Consider the following 24764-nt stretch of genomic DNA (forward strand, 5'->3'; position numbering starts at 1 on the left):
TACACAGCACTGTCCTCACACAGCACATCACACAATGCAGGCTGTGCTGCTCCTATACACAGCACTGTCCTCACACAGCACATCACACAATGCAGGCTGTGCTGCTCCTATACACAGCACTGTCCTCACACAGCACATCACACAATGCAGGCTGTGCTGCTCCTATACACAGCACTGTCCTCACACAGCACATCACACAATGCAGGCTGTGCTGCTCCTATACACAGCACTGTCCTCACACAGCACATCACACAATGCAGGCTGTGCTGCTCCTATACACAGCACTGTCCTCACACAGCACATCACACAATGCAGGCTGTGCTGCTCCTATACACAGCACTGTCCTCACACAGCACATCACACAATGCAGGCTGTGCTGCTCCTATACACAGCACTGTCCTCACACAGCACATCACACAATGCAGGCTGTGCGGCTCCTATACACAGCACTGTCCTCACACAGCACATCACACAATGCAGGCTGTGCTGCTCCTATACACAGCACTGTCCTCACACAGCACATCACACAATGCAGGCTGTGCTGCTCCTATACACAGCACTGTCCTCACACAGCACATCACACAATGCAGGCTGTGCTGCTCCTATACACAGCACTGTCCTCACACAGCACATCACACAATGCAGGCTGTGCTGCTCCTATACACAGCACTGTCCTCACACAGCACATCACACAATGCAGGCTGTGCGGCTCCTATACACAGCACTGTCCTCACACAGCACATCACACAATGCAGGCTGTGCTGCTCCTATACACAGCACTGTCCTCACACAGCACATCACACAATGCAGGCTGTGCTGCTCCTATACACAGCACTGTCCTCACACAGCACATCACACAATGCAGGCTGTGCTGCTCCTATACACAGCACTGTCCTCACACAGCACATCACACAATGCAGGCTGTGCTGCTCCTATACACAGCACTGTCCTCACACAGCACATCACACAATGCAGGCTGTGCTGCTCCTATACACAGCACTGTCCTCACACAGCACATCACACAATGCAGGCTGTGCTGCTCCTATACACAGCACTGTCCTCACACAGCACATCACACAATGCAGGCTGTGCGGCTCCTATACACAGCACTGTCCTCACACAGCACATCACACAATGCAGGCTGTGCGGCTCCTATACACAGCACTGTCCTCACACAGCACATCACACAATGCAGGCTGTGCTGCTCCTATACACAGCACTGTCCTCACACAGCACATCACACAATGCAGGCTGTGCTGCTCCTATACACAGCACTGTCCTCACACAGCACATCACACAATGCAGGCTGTGCTGCTCCTATACACAGCACTGTCCTCACACAGCACATCACACAATGCAGACTGTGCTGCTCCTATACACAGCACTGTCCTCACACAGCACATCACACAATGCAGGCTGTGCTGCTCCTATACACAGCACTGTCCTCACACAGCACATCACACAATGCAGGCTGTGCTGCTCCTATACACAGCACTGTCCTCACACAGCACATCACACAATGCAGGCTGTGCAGCTCCTATACACAGCACTGTCCTCACACAGCACATCACACAATGCAGGCTGTGCTGCTCCTATACACAGCACTGTCCTCACACAGCACATCACACAATGAAGGCTGTGCTGCTCCTATACACAGCACTGTCCTCACACAGCACATCACACAATGCAGGCTGTGCTGCTCCTATACACAGCACTGTCCTCACACAGCACATCACACAATGCAGGCTGTGCGGCTCCTATACACAGCACTGTCCTCACACAGCACATCACACAATGCAGGCTGTGCTGCTCCTATACACAGCACTGTCCTCACACAGCACATCACACAATGCAGGCTGTGCAGCTCCTATACACAGCACTGTCCTCACACAGCACATCACACAATGCAGGCTGTGCTGCTCCTATACACAGCACTGTCCTCACACAGCACATCACACAATGTAGGCTGTGCTGCTCCTATACACAGCACTGTCCTCACACAGCACATCACACAATGCAGGCTGTGCTGCTCCTATACACAGCACTGTCCTCACACAGCACATCACACAATGCAGGCTGTGCTGCTCCTATACACAGCACTGTCCTCACACAGCACATCACACAATGTAGGCTGTGCTGCTCCTATACACAGCACTGTCCTCACACAGCACATCACACAATGCAGGCTGTGCTGCTCCTATACACAGCACTGTCCTCACACAGCACATCACACAATGCAGGCTGTGCTGCTCCTATACACAGCACTGTCCTCACACAGCACATCACACAATGCAGACTGTGCTGCTCCTATACACAGCACTGTCCTCACACAGCACATCACACAATGCAGGCTGTGCGGCTCCTATACACAGCACTGTCCTCACACAGCACATCACACAATGCAGGCTGTGCTGCTCCTATACACAGCACTGTCCTCACACAGCACATCACACAATGCAGGCTGTGCTGCTCCTATACACAGCACTGTCCTCACACAGCACATCACACAATGCAGGCTGTGCGGCTCCTATACACAGCACTGTCCTCACACAGCACATCACACAATGCAGGCTGTGCTGCTCCTATACACAGCACTGTCCTCACACAGCACATCACACAATGCAGACTGTGCGGCTCCTATACACAGCACTGTCCTCACACAGCACATCACACAATGCAGGCTGTGCAGCTCCTATACACAGCACTGTCCTCACACAGCACATCACACAATGCAGGCTGTGCTGCTCCTATACACAGCACTGTCCTCACACAGCACATCACACAATGCAGGCTGTGCGGCTCCTATACACAGCACTGTCCTCACACAGCACATCACACAATGCAGACTGTGCTGCTCCTATACACAGCACTGTCCTCACACAGCACATCACACAATGCAGGCTGTGCGGCTCCTATACACAGCACTGTCCTCACACAGCACATCACACAATGCAGGCTGTGCTGCTCCTATACACAGCACTGTCCTCACACAGCACATCACACAATGCAGACTGTGCTGCTCCTATACACAGCACTGTCCTCACACAGCACATCACACAATGCAGGCTGTGCAGCTCCTATACACAGCACTGTCCTCACACAGCACATCACACAATGCAGGCTGTGCAGCTCCTATACACAGCACTGTCCTCACACAGCACATCACACAATGCAGGCTGTGCTGCTCCTATACACAGCACTGTCCTCACACAGCACATCACACAATGCAGACTGTGCTGCTCCTATACACAGCACTGTCCTCACACAGCACATCACACAATGCAGGCTGTGCGGCTCCTATACACAGCACTGTCCTCACACAGCACATCACACAATGCAGGCTGTGCTGCTCCTATACACAGCACTGTCCTCACACAGCACATCACACAATGCAGGCTGTGCTGCTCCTATACACAGCACTGTCCTCACACAGCACATCACACAATGCAGGCTGTGCGGCTCCTATACACAGCACTGTCCTCACACAGCACATCACACAATGCAGGCTGTGCTGCTCCTATACACAGCACTGTCCTCACACAGCACATCACACAATGCAGGCTGTGCTGCTCCTATACACAGCACTGTCCTCACACAGCACATCACACAATGCAGGCTGTGCAGCTCCTATACACAGCACTGTCCTCACACAGCACATCACACAATGCAGGCTGTGCTGCTCCTATACACAGCACTGTCCTCACACAGCACATCACACAATGCAGACTGTGCTGCTCCTATACACAGCACTGTCCTCACACAGCACATCACACAATGCAGGCTGTGCTGCTCCTATACACAGCACTGTCCTCACACAGCACATCACACAATGCAGGCTGTGCTGCTCCTATACACAGCAGTGTCCTCACACAGCACATCACACAATGCAGGCTGTGCTGCTCCTATACACAGCACTGTCCTCACACAGCACATCACACAATGCAGGCTGTGCTGCTCCTATACACAGCAGTGTCCTCACACAGCACATCACACAATGCAGGCTGTGCTGCTCCTATACACAGCACTGTCCTCACACAGCACATCACACAATGCAGGCTGTGCTGCTCCTATACACAGCACTGTCCTCACACAGCAGATCACACAATGCAGGCTGTGCTGCTCCTATACACAGCACTGTCCTCACACAGCAGATCACACAATGCAGGCTGTGCTGCTCCTATACACAGCACTGTCCTCACACAGCACATCACACAATGCAGACTGTGCTGCTCCTATACACAGCACTGTCCTCACACAGCACATCACACAATGCAGGCTGTGCTGCTCCTATACACAGCACTGTCCTCACACAGCACATCACACAATGCAGGCTGTGCTGCTCCTATACACAGCACTGTCCTCACACAGCACATCACACAATGCAGACTGTGCTGCTCCTATACACAGCACTGTCCTCACACAGCACATCACACAATGCAGGCTGTGCGGCTCCTATACACAGCACTGTCCTCACACAGCACATCACACAATGCAGACTGTGCGGCTCCTATACACAGCAGTGTCCTCACACAGCAGATCACACAATGCAGGCTGTGCGGCTCCTATACACAGCAGTGTCCTCACACAGCAGATCACACAATGCAGGCTGTGCGGCTCCTATACACAGCAGTGTCCTCACACAGCACATCACACAATGCAGGCTGTGCTGCTCCTATACACAGCACTGTCCTCACACAGCAGATCACACAATGCAGGCTGTGCGGCTCCTATACACAGCAGTGTCCTCACACAGCAGATCACACAATGCAGGCTGTGCGGCTCCTATACACAGCAGTGTCCTCACACAGCACATCACACAATGCAGGCTGTGCGGCTCCTATACACAGCACTGTCCTCACACAGCACATCACACAATGCAGGCTGTGCGGCTCCTATACACAGCAGTGTCCTCACACAGCACATCACACAATGCAGGCTGTGCTGCTCCTATACACAGCAGTGTCCTCACACAGCACATCACACAATGCAGGCTGTGCTGCTCCTATACACAGCACTGTCCTCACACAGCACATCACACAATGCAGGCTGTGCGGCTCCTATACACAGCAGTGTCCTCACACAGCACATCACACAATGCAGGCTGTGCGGCTCCTATACACAGCACTGTCCTCACACAGCACATCACACAATGCAGGCTGTGCTGCTCCTATACACAGCACTGTCCTCACACAGCACATCACACAATGCAGGCTGTGCTGCTCCTATACACAGCACTGTCCTCACACAGCACATCACACAATGCAGGCTGTGCTGCTCCTATACACAGCACTGTCCTCACACAGCACATCACACAATGCAGACTGTGCTGCTCCTATACACAGCACTGTCCTCACACAGCACATCACACAATGCAGGCTGTGCTGCTCCTATACACAGCACTGTCCTCACACAGCACATCACACAATGCAGGCTGTGCGGCTCCTATACACAGCACTGTCCTCACACAGCACATCACACAATGCAGGCTGTGCTGCTCCTATACACAGCACTGTCCTCACACAGCACATCACACAATGCAGACTGTGCTGCTCCTATACACAGCACTGTCCTCACACAGCACATCACACAATGCAGGCTGTGCTGCTCCTATACACAGCACTGTCCTCACACAGCACATCACACAATGCAGACTGTGCTGCTCCTATACACAGCACTGTCCTCACACAGCACATCACACAATGCAGGCTGTGCTGCTCCTATACACAGCACTGTCCTCACACAGCACATCACACAATGCAGGCTGTGCTGCTCCTATACACAGCACTGTCCTCACACAGCACATCACACAATGCAGGCTGTGCTGCTCCTATACACAGCACTGTCCTCACACAGCAGATCACACAATGCAGGCTGTGCAGCTCCTATACACAGCACTGTCCTCACACAGCACATCACACAATGCAGGCTGTGCTGCTCCTATACACAGCACTGTCCTCACACAGCACATCACACAATGCAGGCTGTGCTGCTCCTATACACAGCACTGTCCTCACACAGCACATCACACAATGCAGGCTGTGCTGCTCCTATACACAGCACTGTCCTCACACAGCACATCACACAATGCAGGCTGTGCTGCTCCTATACACAGCACTGTCCTCACACAGCACATCACACAATGCAGGCTGTGCTGCTCCTATACACAGCACTGTCCTCACACAGCAGATCACACAATGCAGGCTGTGCTGCTCCTATACACAGCACTGTCCTCACACAGCACATCACACAATGCAGGCTGTGCGGCTCCTATACACAGCACTGTCCTCACACAGCACATCACACAATGCAGGCTGTGCTGCTCCTATACACAGCACTGTCCTCACACAGCACATCACACAATGCAGGCTGTGCTGCTCCTATACACAGCACTGTCCTCACACAGCAGATCACACAATGCAGGCTGTGCGGCTCCTATACACAGCACTGTCCTCACACAGCACATCACACAATGCAGGCTGTGCTGCTCCTATACACAGCACTGTCCTCACACAGCACATCACACAATGCAGGCTGTGCGGCTCCTATACACAGCACTGTCCTCACACAGCACATCACACAATGCAGGCTGTGCTGCTCCTATACACAGCACTGTCCTCACACAGCACATCACACAATGCAGGCTGTGCGGCTCCTATACACAGCACTGTCCTCACACAGCAGATCACACAATGCAGGCTGTGCGGCTCCTATACACAGCACTGTCCTCACACAGCACATCACACAATGCAGACTGTGCTGCTCCTATACACAGCACTGTCCTCACACAGCACATCACACAATGCAGACTGTGCTGCTCCTATACACAGCACTGTCCTCACACAGCAGATCACACAATGCAGGCTGTGCTGCTCCTATACACAGCACTGTCCTCACACAGCAGATCACACAATGCAGGCTGTGCTGCTCCTATACACAGCACTGTCCTCACACAGCACATCACACAATGCAGACTGTGCTGCTCCTATACACAGCACTGTCCTCACACAGCACATCACACAATGCAGGCTGTGCGGCTCCTATACACAGCACTGTCCTCACACAGCACATCACACAATGCAGGCTGTGCTGCTCCTATACACAGCACTGTCCTCACACAGCACATCACACAATGCAGGCTGTGCTGCTCCTATACACAGCACTGTCCTCACACAGCACATCACACAATGCAGGCTGTGCTGCTCCTATACACAGCACTGTCCTCACACAGCAGATCACACAATGCAGACTGTGCTGCTCCTATACACAGCACTGTCCTCACACAGCACATCACACAATGCAGGCTGTGCTGCTCCTATACACAGCACTGTCCTCACACAGCACATCACACAATGCAGGCTGTGCTGCTCCTATACACAGCACTGTCCTCACACAGCACATCACACAATGCAGGCTGTGCTGCTCCTATACACAGCACTGTCCTCACACAGCAGATCACACAATGCAGGCTGTGCTGCTCCTATACACAGCACTGTCCTCACACAGCACATCACACAATGCAGACTGTGCTGCTCCTATACACAGCACTGTCCTCACACAGCACATCACACAATGCAGGCTGTGCTGCTCCTATACACAGCACTGTCCTCACACAGCACATCACACAATGCAGGCTGTGCTGCTCCTATACACAGCACTGTCCTCACACAGCACATCACACAATGCAGGCTGTGCTGCTCCTATACACAGCACTGTCCTCACACAGCACATCACACAATGCAGGCTGTGCAGCTCCTATACACAGCACTGTCCTCACACAGCACATCACACAATGCAGGCTGTGCTGCTCCTATACACAGCACTGTCCTCACACAGCACATCACACAATGCAGGCTGTGCTGCTCCTATACACAGCACTGTCCTCACACAGCACATCACACAATGCAGGCTGTGCGGCTCCTATACACAGCACTGTCCTCACACAGCACATCACACAATGCAGGCTGTGCTGCTCCTATACACAGCACTGTCCTCACACAGCACATCACACAATGCAGGCTGTGCTGCTCCTATACACAGCACTGTCCTCACACAGCACATCACACAATGCAGGCTGTGCAGCTCCTATACACAGCACTGTCCTCACACAGCACATCACACAATGCAGGCTGTGCAGCTCCTATACACAGCACTGTCCTCACACAGCACATCACACAATGCAGGCTGTGCTGCTCCTATACACAGCACTGTCCTCACACAGCACATCACACAATGCAGGCTGTGCTGCTCCTATACACAGCACTGTCCTCACACAGCACATCACACAATGCAGGCTGTGCTGCTCCTATACACAGCACTGTCCTCACACAGCACATCACACAATGCAGGCTGTGCTGCTCCTATACACAGCACTGTCCTCACACAGCACATCACACAATGCAGGCTGTGCTGCTCCTATACACAGCACTGTCCTCACACAGCACATCACACAATGCAGGCTGTGCTGCTCCTATACACAGCACTGTCCTCACACAGCACATCACACAATGCAGGCTGTGCTGCTCCTATACACAGCACTGTCCTCACACAGCACATCACACAATGCAGGCTGTGCTGCTCCTATACACAGCACTGTCCTCACACAGCACATCACACAATGCAGGCTGTGCTGCTCCTATACACAGCACTGTCCTCACACAGCACATCACACAATGCAGGCTGTGCTGCTCCTATACACAGCACTGTCCTCACACAGCACATCACACAATGCAGGCTGTGCTGCTCCTATACACAGCACTGTCCTCACACAGCACATCACACAATGCAGGCTGTGCTGCTCCTATACACAGCACTGTCCTCACACAGCACATCACACAATGCAGGCTGTGCTGCTCCTATACACAGCACTGTCCTCACACAGCACATCACACAATGCAGGCTGTGCTGCTCCTATACACAGCACTGTCCTCACACAGCACATCACACAATGCAGGCTGTGCTGCTCCTATACACAGCACTGTCCTCACACAGCACATCACACAATGCAGGCTGTGCTGCTCCTATACACAGCACTGTCCTCACACAGCACATCACACAATGCAGGCTGTGCTGCTCCTATACACAGCACTGTCCTCACACAGCACATCACACAATGCAGACTGTGCTGCTCCTATACACAGCACTGTCCTCACACAGCACATCACACAATGCAGGCTGTGCTGCTCCTATACACAGCACTGTCCTCACACAGCACATCACACAATGCAGGCTGTGCTGCTCCTATACACAGCACTGTCCTCACACAGCACATCACACAATGCAGGCTGTGCTGCTCCTATACACAGCACTGTCCTCACACAGCACATCACACAATGCAGGCTGTGCTGCTCCTATACACAGCACTGTCCTCACACAGCACATCACACAATGCAGACTGTGCTGCTCCTATACACAGCACTGTCCTCACACAGCACATCACACAATGCAGGCTGTGCTGCTCCTATACACAGCACTGTCCTCACACAGCACATCACACAATGCAGGCTGTGCTGCTCCTATACACAGCACTGTCCTCACACAGCACATCACACAATGCAGGCTGTGCGGCTCCTATACACAGCACTGTCCTCACACAGCACATCACACAATGCAGACTGTGCTGCTCCTATACACAGCACTGTCCTCACACAGCACATCACACAATGCAGGCTGTGCGGCTCCTATACACAGCACTGTCCTCACACAGCACATCACACAATGCAGGCTGTGCTGCTCCTATACACAGCACTGTCCTCACACAGCACATCACACAATGCAGGCTGTGCTGCTCCTATACACAGCACTGTCCTCACACAGCACATCACACAATGCAGGCTGTGCTGCTCCTATACACAGCACTGTCCTCACACAGCACATCACACAATGCAGGCTGTGCGGCTCCTATACACAGCACTGTCCTCACACAGCACATCACACAATGCAGGCTGTGCTGCTCCTATACACAGCACTGTCCTCACACAGCACATCACACAATGCAGGCTGTGCTGCTCCTATACACAGCACTGTCCTCACACAGCACATCACACAATGCAGGCTGTGCTGCTCCTATACACAGCACTGTCCTCACACAGCACATCACACAATGCAGGCTGTGCTGCTCCTATACACAGCACTGTCCTCACACAGCACATCACACAATGCAGACTGTGCTGCTCCTATACACAGCACTGTCCTCACACAGCACATCACACAATGCAGACTGTGCGGCTCCTATACACAGCACTGTCCTCACACAGCACATCACACAATGCAGGCTGTGCTGCTCCTATACACAGCACTGTCCTCACACAGCACATCACACAATGCAGGCTGTGCTGCTCCTATACACAGCACTGTCCTCACACAGCACATCACACAATGCAGGCTGTGCTGCTCCTATACACAGCACTGTCCTCACACAGCACATCACACAATGCAGGCTGTGCGGCTCCTATACACAGCACTGTCCTCACACAGCAGATCACACAATGCAGACTGTGCTGCTCCTATACACAGCACTGTCCTCACACAGCAGATCACACAATGCAGGCTGTGCAGCTCCTATACACAGCACTGTCCTCACACAGCACATCACACAATGCAGGCTGTGCTGCTCCTATACACAGCACTGTCCTCACACAGCACATCACACAATGCAGGCTGTGCTGCTCCTATACACAGCACTGTCCTCACACAGCACATCACACAATGCAGGCTGTGCTGCTCCTATACACAGCACTGTCCTCACACAGCACATCACACAATGCAGGCTGTGCTGCTCCTATACACAGCACTGTCCTCACACAACACATCACACAATGCAGACTGTGCTGCTCCTATACACAGCACTGTCCTCACACAGCACATCACACAATGCAGGCTGTGCTGCTCCTATACACAGCACTGTCCTCACACAGCACATCACACAATGCAGACTGTGCGGCTCCTATACACAGCACTGTCCTCACACAGCACATCACACAATGCAGGCTGTGCTGCTCCTATACACAGCACTGTCCTCACACAGCACATCACACAATGCAGGCTGTGCGGCTCCTATACACAGCACTGTCCTCACACAGCACATCACACAATGCAGGCTGTGCAGCTCCTATACACAGCACTGTCCTCACACAGCACATCACACAATGCAGGCTGTGCTGCTCCTATACACAGCACTGTCCTCACACAGCACATCACACAATGCAGGCTGTGCGGCTCCTATACACAGCACTGTCCTCACACAGCACATCACACAATGCAGGCTGTGCTGCTCCTATACACAGCACTGTCCTCACACAGCACATCACACAATGCAGGCTGTGCTGCTCCTATACACAGCACATCACACAATGCAGGCTGTGCTGCTCCTATACACAGCACTGTCCTCACACAGCACATCACACAATGCAGGCTGTGCTGCTCCTATACACAGCACTGTCCTCACACAGCACATCACACAATGCAGGCTGTGCTGCTCCTATACACAGCACTGTCCTCACACAGCACATCACACAATGCAGGCTGTGCTGCTCCTATACACAGCACTGTCCTCACACAGCACATCACACAATGCAGGCTGTGCGGCTCCTATACACAGCACTGTCCTCACACAGCACATCACACAATGCAGGCTGTGCGGCTCCTATACACAGCACTGTCCTCACACAGCAGATCACACAATGCAGGCTGTGCTGCTCCTATACACAGCACTGTCCTCACACAGCACATCACACAATGCAGGCTGTGCTGCTCCTATACACAGCACTGTCCTCACACAGCACATCACACAATGCAGGCTGTGCGGCTCCTATACACAGCACTGTCCTCACACAGCACATCACACAATGCAGACTGTGCTGCTCCTATACACAGCACTGTCCTCACACAGCACATCACACAATGCAGGCTGTGCTGCTCCTATACACAGCACTGTCCTCACACAGCACATCACACAATGCAGGCTGTGCGGCTCCTATACACAGCACTGTCCTCACACAGCACATCACACAATGCAGACTGTGCTGCTCCTATACACAGCACTGTCCTCACACAGCACATCACACAATGCAGACTGTGCGGCTCCTATACACAGCACTGTCCTCACACAGCACATCACACAATGCAGACTGTGCTGCTCCTATACACAGCACTGTCCTCACACAGCACATCACACAATGCAGGCTGTGCTGCTCCTATACACAGCACTGTCCTCACACAGCACATCACACAATGCAGACTGTGCGGCTCCTATACACAGCACTGTCCTCACACAGCACATCACACAATGCAGACTGTGCTGCTCCTATACACAGCACTGTCCTCACACAGCACATCACACAATGCAGGCTGTGCGGCTCCTATACACAGCACTGTCCTCACACAGCACATCACACAATGCAGGCTGTGCTGCTCCTATACACAGCACTGTCCTCACACAGCAGGTCACACAATGCAGGCTGTGCTGCTCCTATACACAGCACTGTCCTCACACAGCAGGTCACACAATGCAGGCTGTGCTGCTCCTATACACAGCACTGTCCTCACACAGCACATCACACAATGCAGGCTGTGCTGCTCCTATACACAGCACTGTCCTCACACAGCACATCACACAATGCAGGCTGTGCTGCTCCTATACACAGCACTGTCCTCACACAGCACATCACACAATGCAGGCTGTGCTGCTCCTATACACAGCACTGTCCTCACACAGCACATCACACAATGCAGGCTGTGCTGCTCCTATACACAGCACTGTCCTCACACAGCACATCACACAATGCAGGCTGTGCTGCTCCTATACACAGCACTGTCCTCACACAGCACATCACACAATGCAGGCTGTGCTGCTCCTATACACAGCACTGTCCTCACACAGCACATCACACAATGCAGGCTGTGCTGCTCCTATACACAGCACTGTCCTCACACAGCACATCACACAATGCAGGCTGTGCTGCTCCTATACACAGCACTGTCCTCACACAGCACATCACACAATGCAGACTGTGCTGCTCCTATACACAGCACTGTCCTCACACAGCACATCACACAATGCAGGCTGTGCTGCTCCTATACACAGCACTGTCCTCACACAGCACATCACACAATGCAGGCTGTGCTGCTCCTATATACAGCACTGTCCTCACACAGCACATCACACAATGCAGGCTGTGCAGCTCCTATACACAGCACTGTCCTCACACAGCACATCACACAATGCAGGCTGTGCAGCTCCTATACACAGCACTGTCCTCACACAGCACATCACACAATGCAGGCTGTGCTGCTCCTATACACAGCACTGTCCTCACACAGCACATCACACAATGCAGGCTGTGCTGCTCCTATACACAGCACTGTCCTCACACAGCAGATCACACAATGCAGGCTGTGCGGCTCCTATACACAGCACTGTCCTCACACAGCACATCACACAATGCAGGCTGTGCTGCTCCTATACACAGCACTGTCCTCACACAGCACATCACACAATGCAGGCTGTGCTGCTCCTATACACAGCACTGTCCTCACACAGCACATCACACAATGCAGACTGTGCTGCTCCTATACACAGCACTGTCCTCACACAGCACATCACACAATGCAGACTGTGCTGCTCCTATACACAGCACTGTCCTCACACAGCACATCACACAATGCAGGCTGTGCGGCTCCTATACACAGCACTGTCCTCACACAGCACATCACACAATGCAGGCTGTGCAGCTCCTATACACAGCACTGTCCTCACACAGCACATCACACAATGCAGGCTGTGCTGCTCCTATACACAGCACTGTCCTCACACAGCACATCACACAATGCAGACTGTGCTGCTCCTATACACAGCACTGTCCTCACACAGCACATCACACAATGCTGTTGTGCTGCTCCTATACACAGCACTGTCCTCACACAGCACATCACACAATGCAGACTGTGCTGCTCCTATACACAGCACTGTCCTCACACAGCACATCACACAATGCAGGCTGTGCTGCTCCTATACACAGCACTGTCCTCACACAGCACATCACACAATGCAGGCTGTGCTGCTCCTATACACAGCACTGTCCTCACACAGCACATCACACAATGCAGGCTGTGCGGCTCCTATACACAGCACTGTCCTCACACAGCACATCACACAATGCAGGCTGTGCAGCTCCTATACACAGCACTGTCCTCACACAGCACATCACACAATGCAGGCTGTGCTGCTCCTATACACAGCACTGTCCTCACACAGCACATCACACAATGCAGGCTGTGCTGCTCCTATACACAGCACTGTCCTCACACAGCACATCACACAATGCAGGCTGTGCTGCTCCTATACACAGCACTGTCCTCACACAGCACATCACACAATGCAGGCTGTGCTGCTCCTATACACAGCACCGTCCTCACACAGCACATCACACAATGCAGGCTGTGCTGCTCCTATACACAGCACCGTCCTCACACAGCACATCACACAATGCAGGCTGTGCTGCTCCTATACACAGCACTGTCCTCACACAGCACATCACACAATGCAGGCTGTGCTGCTCCTATACACAGCACTGTCCTCACACAGCACATCACACAATGCAGGCTGTGCTGCTCCTATACACAGCACTGTCCTCACACAGCACATCACACAATGCAGGCTGTGCTGCTCCTTTACACAGCACTGTCCTCACACAGCACATCACACAATGCAGGCTGTGCTGCTCCTATACACAGCACTGTCCTCACACAGCACATCACACAATGCAGACTGTGCTGCTCCTATACACAGCACTGTCCTCACACAGCACATCACACAATGCAGACTGTGCTGCTCCTATACACAGCACTGTCCTCACACAGCACATCACACAATGCAGGCTGTGCTGCTCCTATACACAGCACTGTCCTCACACAGCACATCACACAATGTAGGCTGTGCTGCTCCTATACACAGCACTGTCCTCACACAGCACATCACACAATGCAGGCTGTGCTGCTCCTATACACAGCACTGTCCTCACACAGCACATCACACAATGCAGGCTGTGCTGCTCCTATACACAGCACTGTCCTCACACAGCACATCACACAATGCAGACTGTGCTGCTCCTATACACAGCACTGTCCTCACACAGCACATCACACAATGCAGACTGTGCTGCTCCTATACACAGCACTGTCCTCACACAGCACATCACACAATGCAGGCTGTGCTGCTCCTATACACAGCACTGTCCTCACACAGCACATCACACAATGCAGGCTGTGCTGCTCCTATACACAGCACTGTCCTCACACAGCACATCACACAATGCAGGCTGTGCTGCTCCTATACACAGCACTGTCCTCACACAGCACATCACACAATGCAGGCTGTGCTGCTCCTATACACAGCACTGTCCTCACACAGCACATCACACAATGCAGGCTGTGCTGCTCCTATACACAGCACTGTCCTCACACAGCAGATCACACAATGCAGGCTGTGCTGCTCCTATACACAGCACTGTCCTCACACAGCACATCACACAATGCAGGCTGTGCTGCTCCTATACACAGCACTGTCCTCACACAGCACATCACACAATGCAGGCTGTGCTGCTCCTATACACAGCACTGTCCTCACACAGCACATCACACAATGCAGGCTGTGCGGCTCCTATACACAGCACTGTCCTCACACAGCACATCACACAATGCAGGCTGTGCGGCTCCTATACACAGCACTGTCCTCACACAGCACATCACACAATGCAGGCTGTGCTGCTCCTATACACAGCACTGTCCTCACACAGCACATCACACAATGCAGACTGTGCGGCTCTTATACACAGCACTGTCCTCACACAGCACATCACACAATGCAGGCTGTGCGGCTCCTATACACAGCACTGTCCTCACACAGCACATCACACAATGCAGGCTGTGCTGCTCCTATACACAGCACTGTCCTCACACAGCACATCACACAATGCAGGCTGTGCTGCTCCTATACACAGCACTGTCCTCACACAGCACATCACACAATGCAGGCTGTGCGGCTCCTATACACAGCACTGTCCTCACACAGCACATCACACAATGCAGACTGTGCTGCTCCTATACACAGCACTGTCCTCACACAGCAGATCACACAATGCAGGCTGTGCTGCTCCTATACACAGCACTGTCCTCACACAGCAGATCACACAATGCAGACTGTGCTGCTCCTATACACAGCACTGTCCTCACACAGCACATCACACAATGCAGGCTGTGCTGCTCCTATACACAGCACTGTCCTCACACAGCACATCACACAATGCAGGCTGTGCTGCTCCTATACACAGCACTGTCCTCACACAGCACATCACACAATGCAGACTGTGCTGCTCCTATACACAGCACTGTCCTCACACAGCAGATCACACAATGCAGGCTGTGCTGCTCCTATACACAGCACTGTCCTCACACAGCAGATCACACAATGCAGACTGTGCTGCTCCTATACACAGCACTGTCCTCACACAGCACATCACACAATGCAGGCTGTGCTGCTCCTATACACAGCACTGTCCTCACACAGCACATCACACAATGCAGGCTGTGCTGCTCCTATACACAGCACTGTCCTCACACAGCACATCACACAATGCAGACTGTGCTGCTCCTATACACAGCACTGTCCTCACACAGCAGATCACACAATGCAGGCTGTGCTGCTCCTATACACAGCACTGTCCTCACACAGCAGATCACACAATGCAGGCTGTGCTGCTCCTATACACAGCACTGTCCTCACACAGCACATCACACAATGCAGGCTGTGCTGCTCCTATACACAGCACTGTCCTCACACAGCACATCACACAATGCAGGCTGTGCTGCTCCTATACACAGCACTGTCCTCACACAGCACATCACACAATGCAGGCTGTGCTGCTCCTATACACAGCACTGTCCTCACACAGCACATCACACAATGCAGGCTGTGCGGCTCCTATACACAGCACTGTCCTCACACAGCACATCACACAATGCAGGCTGTGCGGCTCCTATACACAGCACTGTCCTCACACAGCACATCACACAATGCAGGCTGTGCTGCTCCTATACACAGCACTGTCCTCACACAGCACATCACACAATGCAGGCTGTGCTGCTCCTATACACAGCACTGTCCTCACACAGCACATCACACAATGCAGGCTGTGCTGCTCCTATACACAGCACTGTCCTCACACAGCACATCACACAATGCAGGCTGTGCTGCTCCAATACACAGCACTGTCCTCACACAGCAGATCACACAATGCAGGCTGTGCGGCTCCTATACACAGCACTGTCCTCACACAGCACATCACACAATGCAGGCTGTGCTGCTCCTATACACAGCACTGTCCTCACACAGCTGATCATACAATGCAGGCTGTGCTGCTCCTATACACAGCACTGTCCTCACACAGCACATCACACAATGCAGACTGTGCTGCTCCTATACACAGCACTGTCCTCACACAGCACATCACACAATGCAGGCTGTGCTGCTCCTATACACAGCACTGTCCTCACACAGCACATCACACAATGCAGGCTGTGTGGCTCCTATACACAGCAGTGTCCTCACACAGCAGATCACACAATGCAGGCTGTGCTGCTCCTATACACAGCACTGTCCTCACACAGCAGATCACACAATGCAGACTGTGCTGCTCCTATACACAGCACTGTCCTCACACAGCAGATCACACAATGCAGGCTGTGCTTCTCCTATACACAGCACTGTCCTCACACAGCAGATCACACAATGCAGGCTGTGCTGCTCCTATACACAGCACTGTCCTCACACAGCACATCACACAATGCAGGCTGTGCGGCTCCTATACACAGCACTGTCCTCACACAGCACATCACACAATGCAGGCTGTGCTGCTCCTATACACAGCACTGTCCTCACACAGCAGATCACACAATGCAGGCTGTGCGGCTCCTATACACAGCACTGTCCTCACACAGCAGATCACACAATGCAGGCTGTGCTGCTCCTATACACAGCACTGTCCTCACACAGCACATCACACAATGCAGGCTGTGCTGCTCCTATACACAGCACTGTCCTCACACAGCACATCACACAATGCAGGCTGTGCGGCTCCTATACACAGCACTGTCCTCACACAGCAGATCACACAATGCAGGCTGTGCTGCTCCTATACACAGCACTGTCCTCACACAGCACATCACACAATGCAGGCTGTGCTGCTCCTATACACAGCACTGTCCTCACACAGCACATCACACAATGCAGGCTGTGCTGCTCCTATACACAGCACTGTCCTCACACAGCACATCACACAATGCAGGCTGTGCTGCTCCTATACACAGCACTGTCCTCACACAGCACATCACACAATGCAGGCTGTGCGGCTCCTATACACAGCACTGTCCTCACACAGCACATCACACAATGCAGGCTGTGCTGCTCCTATACACAGCACTGTCCTCACACAGCACATCACACAATGCAGGCTGTGCTGCTCCTATACACAGCACTGTCCTCACACAGCACATCACACAATGCAGACTGTGCTGCTCCTATACACAGCACTGTCCTCACACAGCACATCACACAATGCAGGCTGTGCGGCTCCTATACACAGCACTGTCCTCACACAACATTTCTCTTTCCTGTGAAACACTGACCCCATATTCCTGAAGTCCTCACCTGTACTGACATTTTCCATTCTGGCTGAAGATATTTTCGAGCCTCTGCTGTATAGATCCTCGCTTCCGGTAACAGAAGAGGAGGAGGACGATGAGGCAGATGGCCAGGAGAACCAGGACTACTGTGCCCGCCACCGGGCCGCGAGCTGCAGACAGGAATCACAGTTACAAACCCCCAATAATAATGGAGGACAGCCCCAATCACAGTAGGTACAGAACCTCACCATGCTCCAAGGCCACTGGACCACTGTCCACACTGCCACCGTGGCCAGACGAGCTGCACAGCGGAGGAGCCCAACCGGGGGCACAGTGACAATTCCCCTTACTGTTACACACCTGCAATCAGAGGAGAAGTGAGGAGGGTGGCCAGCGACATAGGAGGAGGACAGCGGCGGGAGGTGACAGACGGGGGCGAAAGACAACGGTCAAGGGCAGGAGATGACACAGGAGGGTGGGACGAGGGTGGGAGGTAACAACCGACGCAGGAGGAACAATTAACAGCGGGAGGTAACAGACCAGGGCGGGAGGCAAAATGAGAGGAATGGACGAGGGCGAGGGGCAACACGGGAGGGACAGACTAGGGTAAAAGGCAGCCAACTAGGGTGGAAGTTGACGGATGACCGCAGGAGGCAACACGGTAGGAACGGACATCAGCGAGAGGCGACGGGCCTAAGCAAGAAGCAACATGGGAGGAATGGACGAGGGTTGATGGTGACGGACAAGGGCGTGAGGCAATACGGGAGGCGACGGACCAGGGCGGGAGGAAACGGACGAGGACAGGAGGCAACACGGGAGGAACAAACGAGGGCGAGAGGTAATGGACGGCGTCGGATGAGGGCGGGAGGTGAAACAGGAAGAATGGACAAGGGCAAGGGAGAAATAGATGAGGGCAGGAGGAGCCGGACAAGGGCCAACACGGGAGGAACGGACAATGGCCAGAGGAAATGGACGAGTGCGGGAGGTGAAACGGGAAGAATGGATGAAGGCGGGAGGTGACAGAAGAGGGAGAGGATGTTACATGACAGGAGACGGACAGGGGCAGGAGGCGACGGAAGATAGCGGGTAGCGATGGACAACGGCAGGAGGCAACACGGAAGAAACGGACAAAGACGGGAGAGAGGGACAATGATGGGAGGTGATAAGAGAGCAGCAGCCGAGGTGGGAGGTGATGGATGAAGGCAGGAGGTGGGTGTTAAGGGCGGGTGGCGACAGGAGAGATGGGGAGATGGACAATGACAGGAGGGATTAGGGCAGCCCAAAACAGGAGGTGACACAGGAGGGATGGGGAGGATGACCAGTGACCATTTCCCTCTACTCCCTCCCCTCCTCCCATAACAATGTGCTGATAGTTAAGCATTTATCGTCAATATGATGTAATATTTGACACATTTTGTAAAACAAAATCTAATGGTTAAAAAAAAAAAAAAAAAAAAAAAAGGAGATGACAAAGGGGAGGGCCTCCACCTCTTACCCCGTGTCCACCACATTGGCTTTGGCACATTTGGACCTTCAGATCTGCAGAATCCCGACACTGCTGGTTGACACACACCTAGATGAGGAGCAGTAGGTAAGCAGTTGGAGGTCGGTAGAGTGGACATCGCAGGGGTGAGTGCAGCACGGACCTTCCAGACCACCCTCTAGTCTCACCTCTGTAACTGCTGGCGTGGCCGCCTGTACTTACCCTCCCTGGTCCGCACACCGTGCCAATCTTCACCAGAATGGAGTCCCAAACATCATCCCCTAGATTAAAGTAGGTTCCGCGGCAAGAGATCTCCGTCCCATTCACCAAGACCTTGATGGGAATAATTTCCGCACCGGAGCCCAGCAGGGGGCGATTTCTGCCGCCGAGACACTGAATGCTGCCACAGAGGACGTTCCTAGCAGAGACAAACAGATGATCTGTGGGTGATTACCTGCTAGCAGGCTCTGCATGATGTGCAGCGTATGGGCATACCCAGGGGTGCAGGGCAGGTAGGAGCCGCCCATTGTCCGGCCACAGTTTCCGTATTTGTCTCCTCTCACATTCACTTTAGCAAAGCAGGAATCAGGCGCCGGAGATGACCCTGCAGAAAAGGAGAATCTCCATCATCTTCCACAGACCCAAAGCTGTGATCCTACCCGATTATCCTTACCTGTGCCCCACAGATCCTGGCATTGCTTGTGGAGACTTCGGCATTCCCCTTCGAAGCAAAGTGCCCCTCCAGTGGCACAGAGCTCCCCGTTCTGCAGGTAGACATTGGCGGGGCAGTGAGGAGACGCCCCATCGCAGTACTCTGGAAGATCGCACTGACCCCACGCCGGCCGGCACAGAGTCCCAGGGGGCTTCACCTGCGGAGAGCAGAGATATGGCGCTATCTCCGCGGCAAGGCAACTACAGAAGAGACACAGAGAGGAGGACGACATACCTTACACTGCTCACAGCACAGGCCGCCCGGGGAGCACTCCGCCCCAGGCACCAGCCGGCAGCTGCTAGCATTACAGCAAGGGTCTGTGCATTCCTGCAGGCACACGAGGCAGCCGGTAACAAACACACTGTGGACGGCTGAAGGCGGGCGGGGGTGACAAAGCGCAGGACACAGTTCAGTGCCCCGATGTGATGAGCTGGCGATGGCAGGGTGATGGGTGTGGAGCCCTCCTCACCTGCAACAGGCCGCAGTCGCACTCCTCGCCCTCCTCCACTAGCAGGTTACCACACAGGGGCTTCCCGTAGGCGCGGCCCGGCCCCGGCACGTTGTATAGACAGACACCTCCACCTTGGCGCAGACTGATCAGCAGATCTTTCAGGCTGCAGTTACTGAACTCCAGGCCGGGCATGAACCTGCCAACAACAGCAGCCCGTCAGAGAGCCGCGTCCACCACGGCCCCCACACACTACAAGGCCCACACTTACCCTGTGGACTGCGCCATGATCCACTGCTTCCCTATCTTCGGCTGCCCACACGTTGCATCTGCAGCATCGTGAGTCAAGCCTAGATTATGCCCCAGTTCATGTGCCATGGTGGACGCCACCGCCAGCACGCTGACCGAATGATCCTATGAGGGAGCGGAAATGAGAGGGAGATATGCAACACCACCACGGACCCCAGATTATCACTTACCACGGTCACCCCACCAGATCGATCCACCGAGCACATGGAGTTCACTGTGGCCATCCCAACTGAGGAGCCTTTAAATGTTACACCCCTGTGGATAGGAGTGGGTTAACAAGAGGAGCACTCGGATGAGGTCACATACGGGGAGACACAAGGGTTAATAAGAGGAGCACACGGGTGATGTCACAAAAGGGGAGACACAAGGATCAACAAGGAGCACACGGGTGACGTCACACACACAGGGAGACACAAGGGTTAACAAGAGGAGCACACGGGTGACGTCACACACACAGGGAGACACAAGGGTTAACAAGAGGAGCACACTGGTGACGTCACACACGGGGAGACAAGGGTTAACAAGAGGAGCACACGGGTGACGACACACAAGGTGAGACGCGACGATTCACAAGAAGAGCACACTGATGACGTCACACACGGGGAGACAAGGGTTAATAAGAGGAGCACACGGGTGACGTCACACACAGGGAGACACAAGGGTTAACAAGAGGAGCACACGGGTGACGTCACACACGGGGAGACAAGGGTTAATAAGAGGAGCACACGGGTGATGTCACAAAAGGGGAGACACAAGGATCAACAAGGAGCACACGGGTGACGTCAAACACACAGGGAGACACAAGGGTTAACAAGAGGAGCACACGGGTGACGTCACACACACAGGGAGACACAAGGGTTAACAAGAGGAGCACACGGGTGACGTCACACACACAGGGAGACACAAGGGTTAACAAGAGGAGCACACGGGTGACGACACACAAGGTGAGACGCGATGATTCACAAGAGGAGCACACGGGTGACGTCACACACACAGGGAGACACAAGGGTTAACAAGAGGAGCACACGGGTGACGTCACACACACAGGGAGACACAAGGGTTAACAAGAGGAGCACACGGGTGACGACACACAAGGTGAGACGCGATGATTCACAAGAGGAGCACACTGATGACGTCACACACGGGGAGACACAAGGGTTAACAAGAGGAGCACACGGATGACGTCACACATGGGGAGACACAAGAGGAGCACACTGATGACGTCACACACGGGGAGACACAAGGGTTAATAAGAGGAGCACACGGATGACGTCACACACGGGAAGACACAAGGGTTAATAAGAGGAGCACACTGATGACGTCACACACGGGGAGACACAAGAGGAGCACACGGATGACGTCACACACGGGGAGACACAAGAGGAGCACACGGATGACGTCACACACGGGGACACGCACGTGAGCAGCTGTGCGTTGTCGTGAGGCACCCGGCTGATCAGGGACTTCTCCCTCCAGGACAGGAACGCGTTCAGCATCTCGACGGGGTCCTCGCTGACTTCAATCAGGTCCTTCTGGCTCCACACCTCCACCATGACCAGCACCACCCGGACATTCAGAGCACGATAAAACTGGAGGGACATACGATGTTACAGAACTAGACACAGGGAGGGGAGGAGAGGGTACGGGGGGGGGGGGGGGGACCGAGCTCACCGCGTCCATCTTGTTGGCGATCTCTAGCATCCGGACATGAAGACCTTGCAGGTCCTCCTGCAGCATCTTATACTAGAAGAGAGCGAGACACAGCATAAGTATCCTGGGGGAGGAGCAGACACTGGCGAGGTCACCGGTACCACTAGTATCCTGGGGGAGGAGCAGACACTGGTGAGTACACCGGTACCACTAGTATCCTGGGGGGGAGCAGACACTGGTGAGGTCACCGGAACCACTAGTATCCTGGGGGGGAGCAGACACTGGTGAGGTCACCGGAACCACTAGTATCCTGGGGGGGAGCAGACACTGGTGAGGTCACCGGAACCACTAGTATCCTGGGGGGGAGCAGACACTGGTGAGGTCACCGGAACCACTAGTATCCTGGGGGGGAGCAGACACTGGTGAGGTCACCGGAACCACTAGTATCCTGGGGGGGGAGCAGACACTGGCGAGGTCACCGGTACCACTAGTATCCTGGGGGGAGCAGACACTGGTGAGGTCACCGGAACCACTAGTATCCCGGGGGGGGGGGAGCAGACACTGGCGAGGTCACCGGTACCACTAGTATCCCGGGGGAGGAGCAGGCACTGGCGAGGTCACCGTTACCACTAGTATCCCTGGGGAGGAGAAGACACTGGCGAGGTCACCATTACCACTAGTATCCTGGGGGGGAGCAGACACTGGGGAGGTCACCGGAACCACTAGTATCCCGGGGGGGGGGGGGGGGAGCAGACACTGGCGAGGTCACCGGTACCACTAGTATCCCGGGGGAGGAGCAGGCACTGGCGAGGTCACCGTTACCACTAGTATCCCGGGGGAGGAGCAGACACTGGTGAGGTCACCGGTACCACTAGTATCTTGGGGGGAGCAGACACTGGTGAGGTCACCGGTACCACTAGTATCCTGGGGGGAGCAGACACTGGTGAGGTCACCGGAACCACTAGTATCCCGGGGGGGGGGAGCAGACACTGGCGAGGTCACCGGTACCACTAGTATCCCGGGGGAGGAGCAGGCACTGGCGAGGTCACCGTTACCACTAGTATCCCTGGGGAGGAGAAGACACTGGCGAGGTCACCATTACCACTAGTATCCTGGGGGGGAGCAGACACTGGGGAGGTCACCGGAACCACTAGTATCCCGGGGGGGGGGGGGGGAGCAGACACTGGCGAGGTCACCGGTACCACTAGTATCCCGGGGGAGGAGCAGGCACTGGCGAGGTCACCGTTACCACTAGTATCCCGGGGGAGGAGCAGACACTGGTGAGGTCACCGGTACCACTAGTATCTTGGGGGGAGCAGACACTGGTGAGGTCACCGGTACCACTAGTATCTTGGGGGGAGCAGACACTGGTGAGGTCACCGGTACCACTAGTATCCTGGGGGAGGAGCAGACACTGGCGAGGTCACCAGTACCACTTGTATCCCGGGGGAGGAGCAGACACTGGCGAGGTCACCAATACCACTTGT

At 53.9% G+C, this 24764-nt stretch overlaps 1 protein-coding gene across 4 annotated transcripts in view; it reads right to left on the reverse strand.

Moving 5' to 3' along the window:
* ADAM15 (ADAM metallopeptidase domain 15) overlaps window positions 1-24764 on the reverse strand; it is a 47396-nt gene that overhangs the window by 6845 nt on the left and 15787 nt on the right. For all 4 annotated transcript variants that reach the window (XM_075330822.1, XM_075330825.1, XM_075330824.1 and 1 more), the window contains 12 exons: window positions 23299-23370; window positions 23047-23216; window positions 21798-21882; window positions 21590-21732; window positions 21340-21517; window positions 21105-21197; window positions 20832-21027; window positions 20654-20762; window positions 20381-20576; window positions 20171-20248; window positions 18924-19035; window positions 18701-18845 (listed from right to left, as the gene is read on the reverse strand). In XM_075330822.1, the coding sequence (XP_075186937.1) occupies window positions 18701-18845; window positions 18924-19035; window positions 20171-20248; window positions 20381-20576; window positions 20654-20762; window positions 20832-21027; window positions 21105-21197; window positions 21340-21517; window positions 21590-21732; window positions 21798-21882; window positions 23047-23216; window positions 23299-23370 (1577 nt within the window). The remainder of the gene's footprint in view (window positions 1-18700; window positions 18846-18923; window positions 19036-20170; window positions 20249-20380; window positions 20577-20653; window positions 20763-20831; window positions 21028-21104; window positions 21198-21339; window positions 21518-21589; window positions 21733-21797; window positions 21883-23046; window positions 23217-23298; window positions 23371-24764) is intronic.

This window comes from Anomaloglossus baeobatrachus, chromosome 12 (genome assembly GCF_048569485.1).
Source record: "Anomaloglossus baeobatrachus isolate aAnoBae1 chromosome 12, aAnoBae1.hap1, whole genome shotgun sequence".
NCBI lineage: Eukaryota > Metazoa > Chordata > Amphibia > Anura > Aromobatidae > Anomaloglossus > Anomaloglossus baeobatrachus.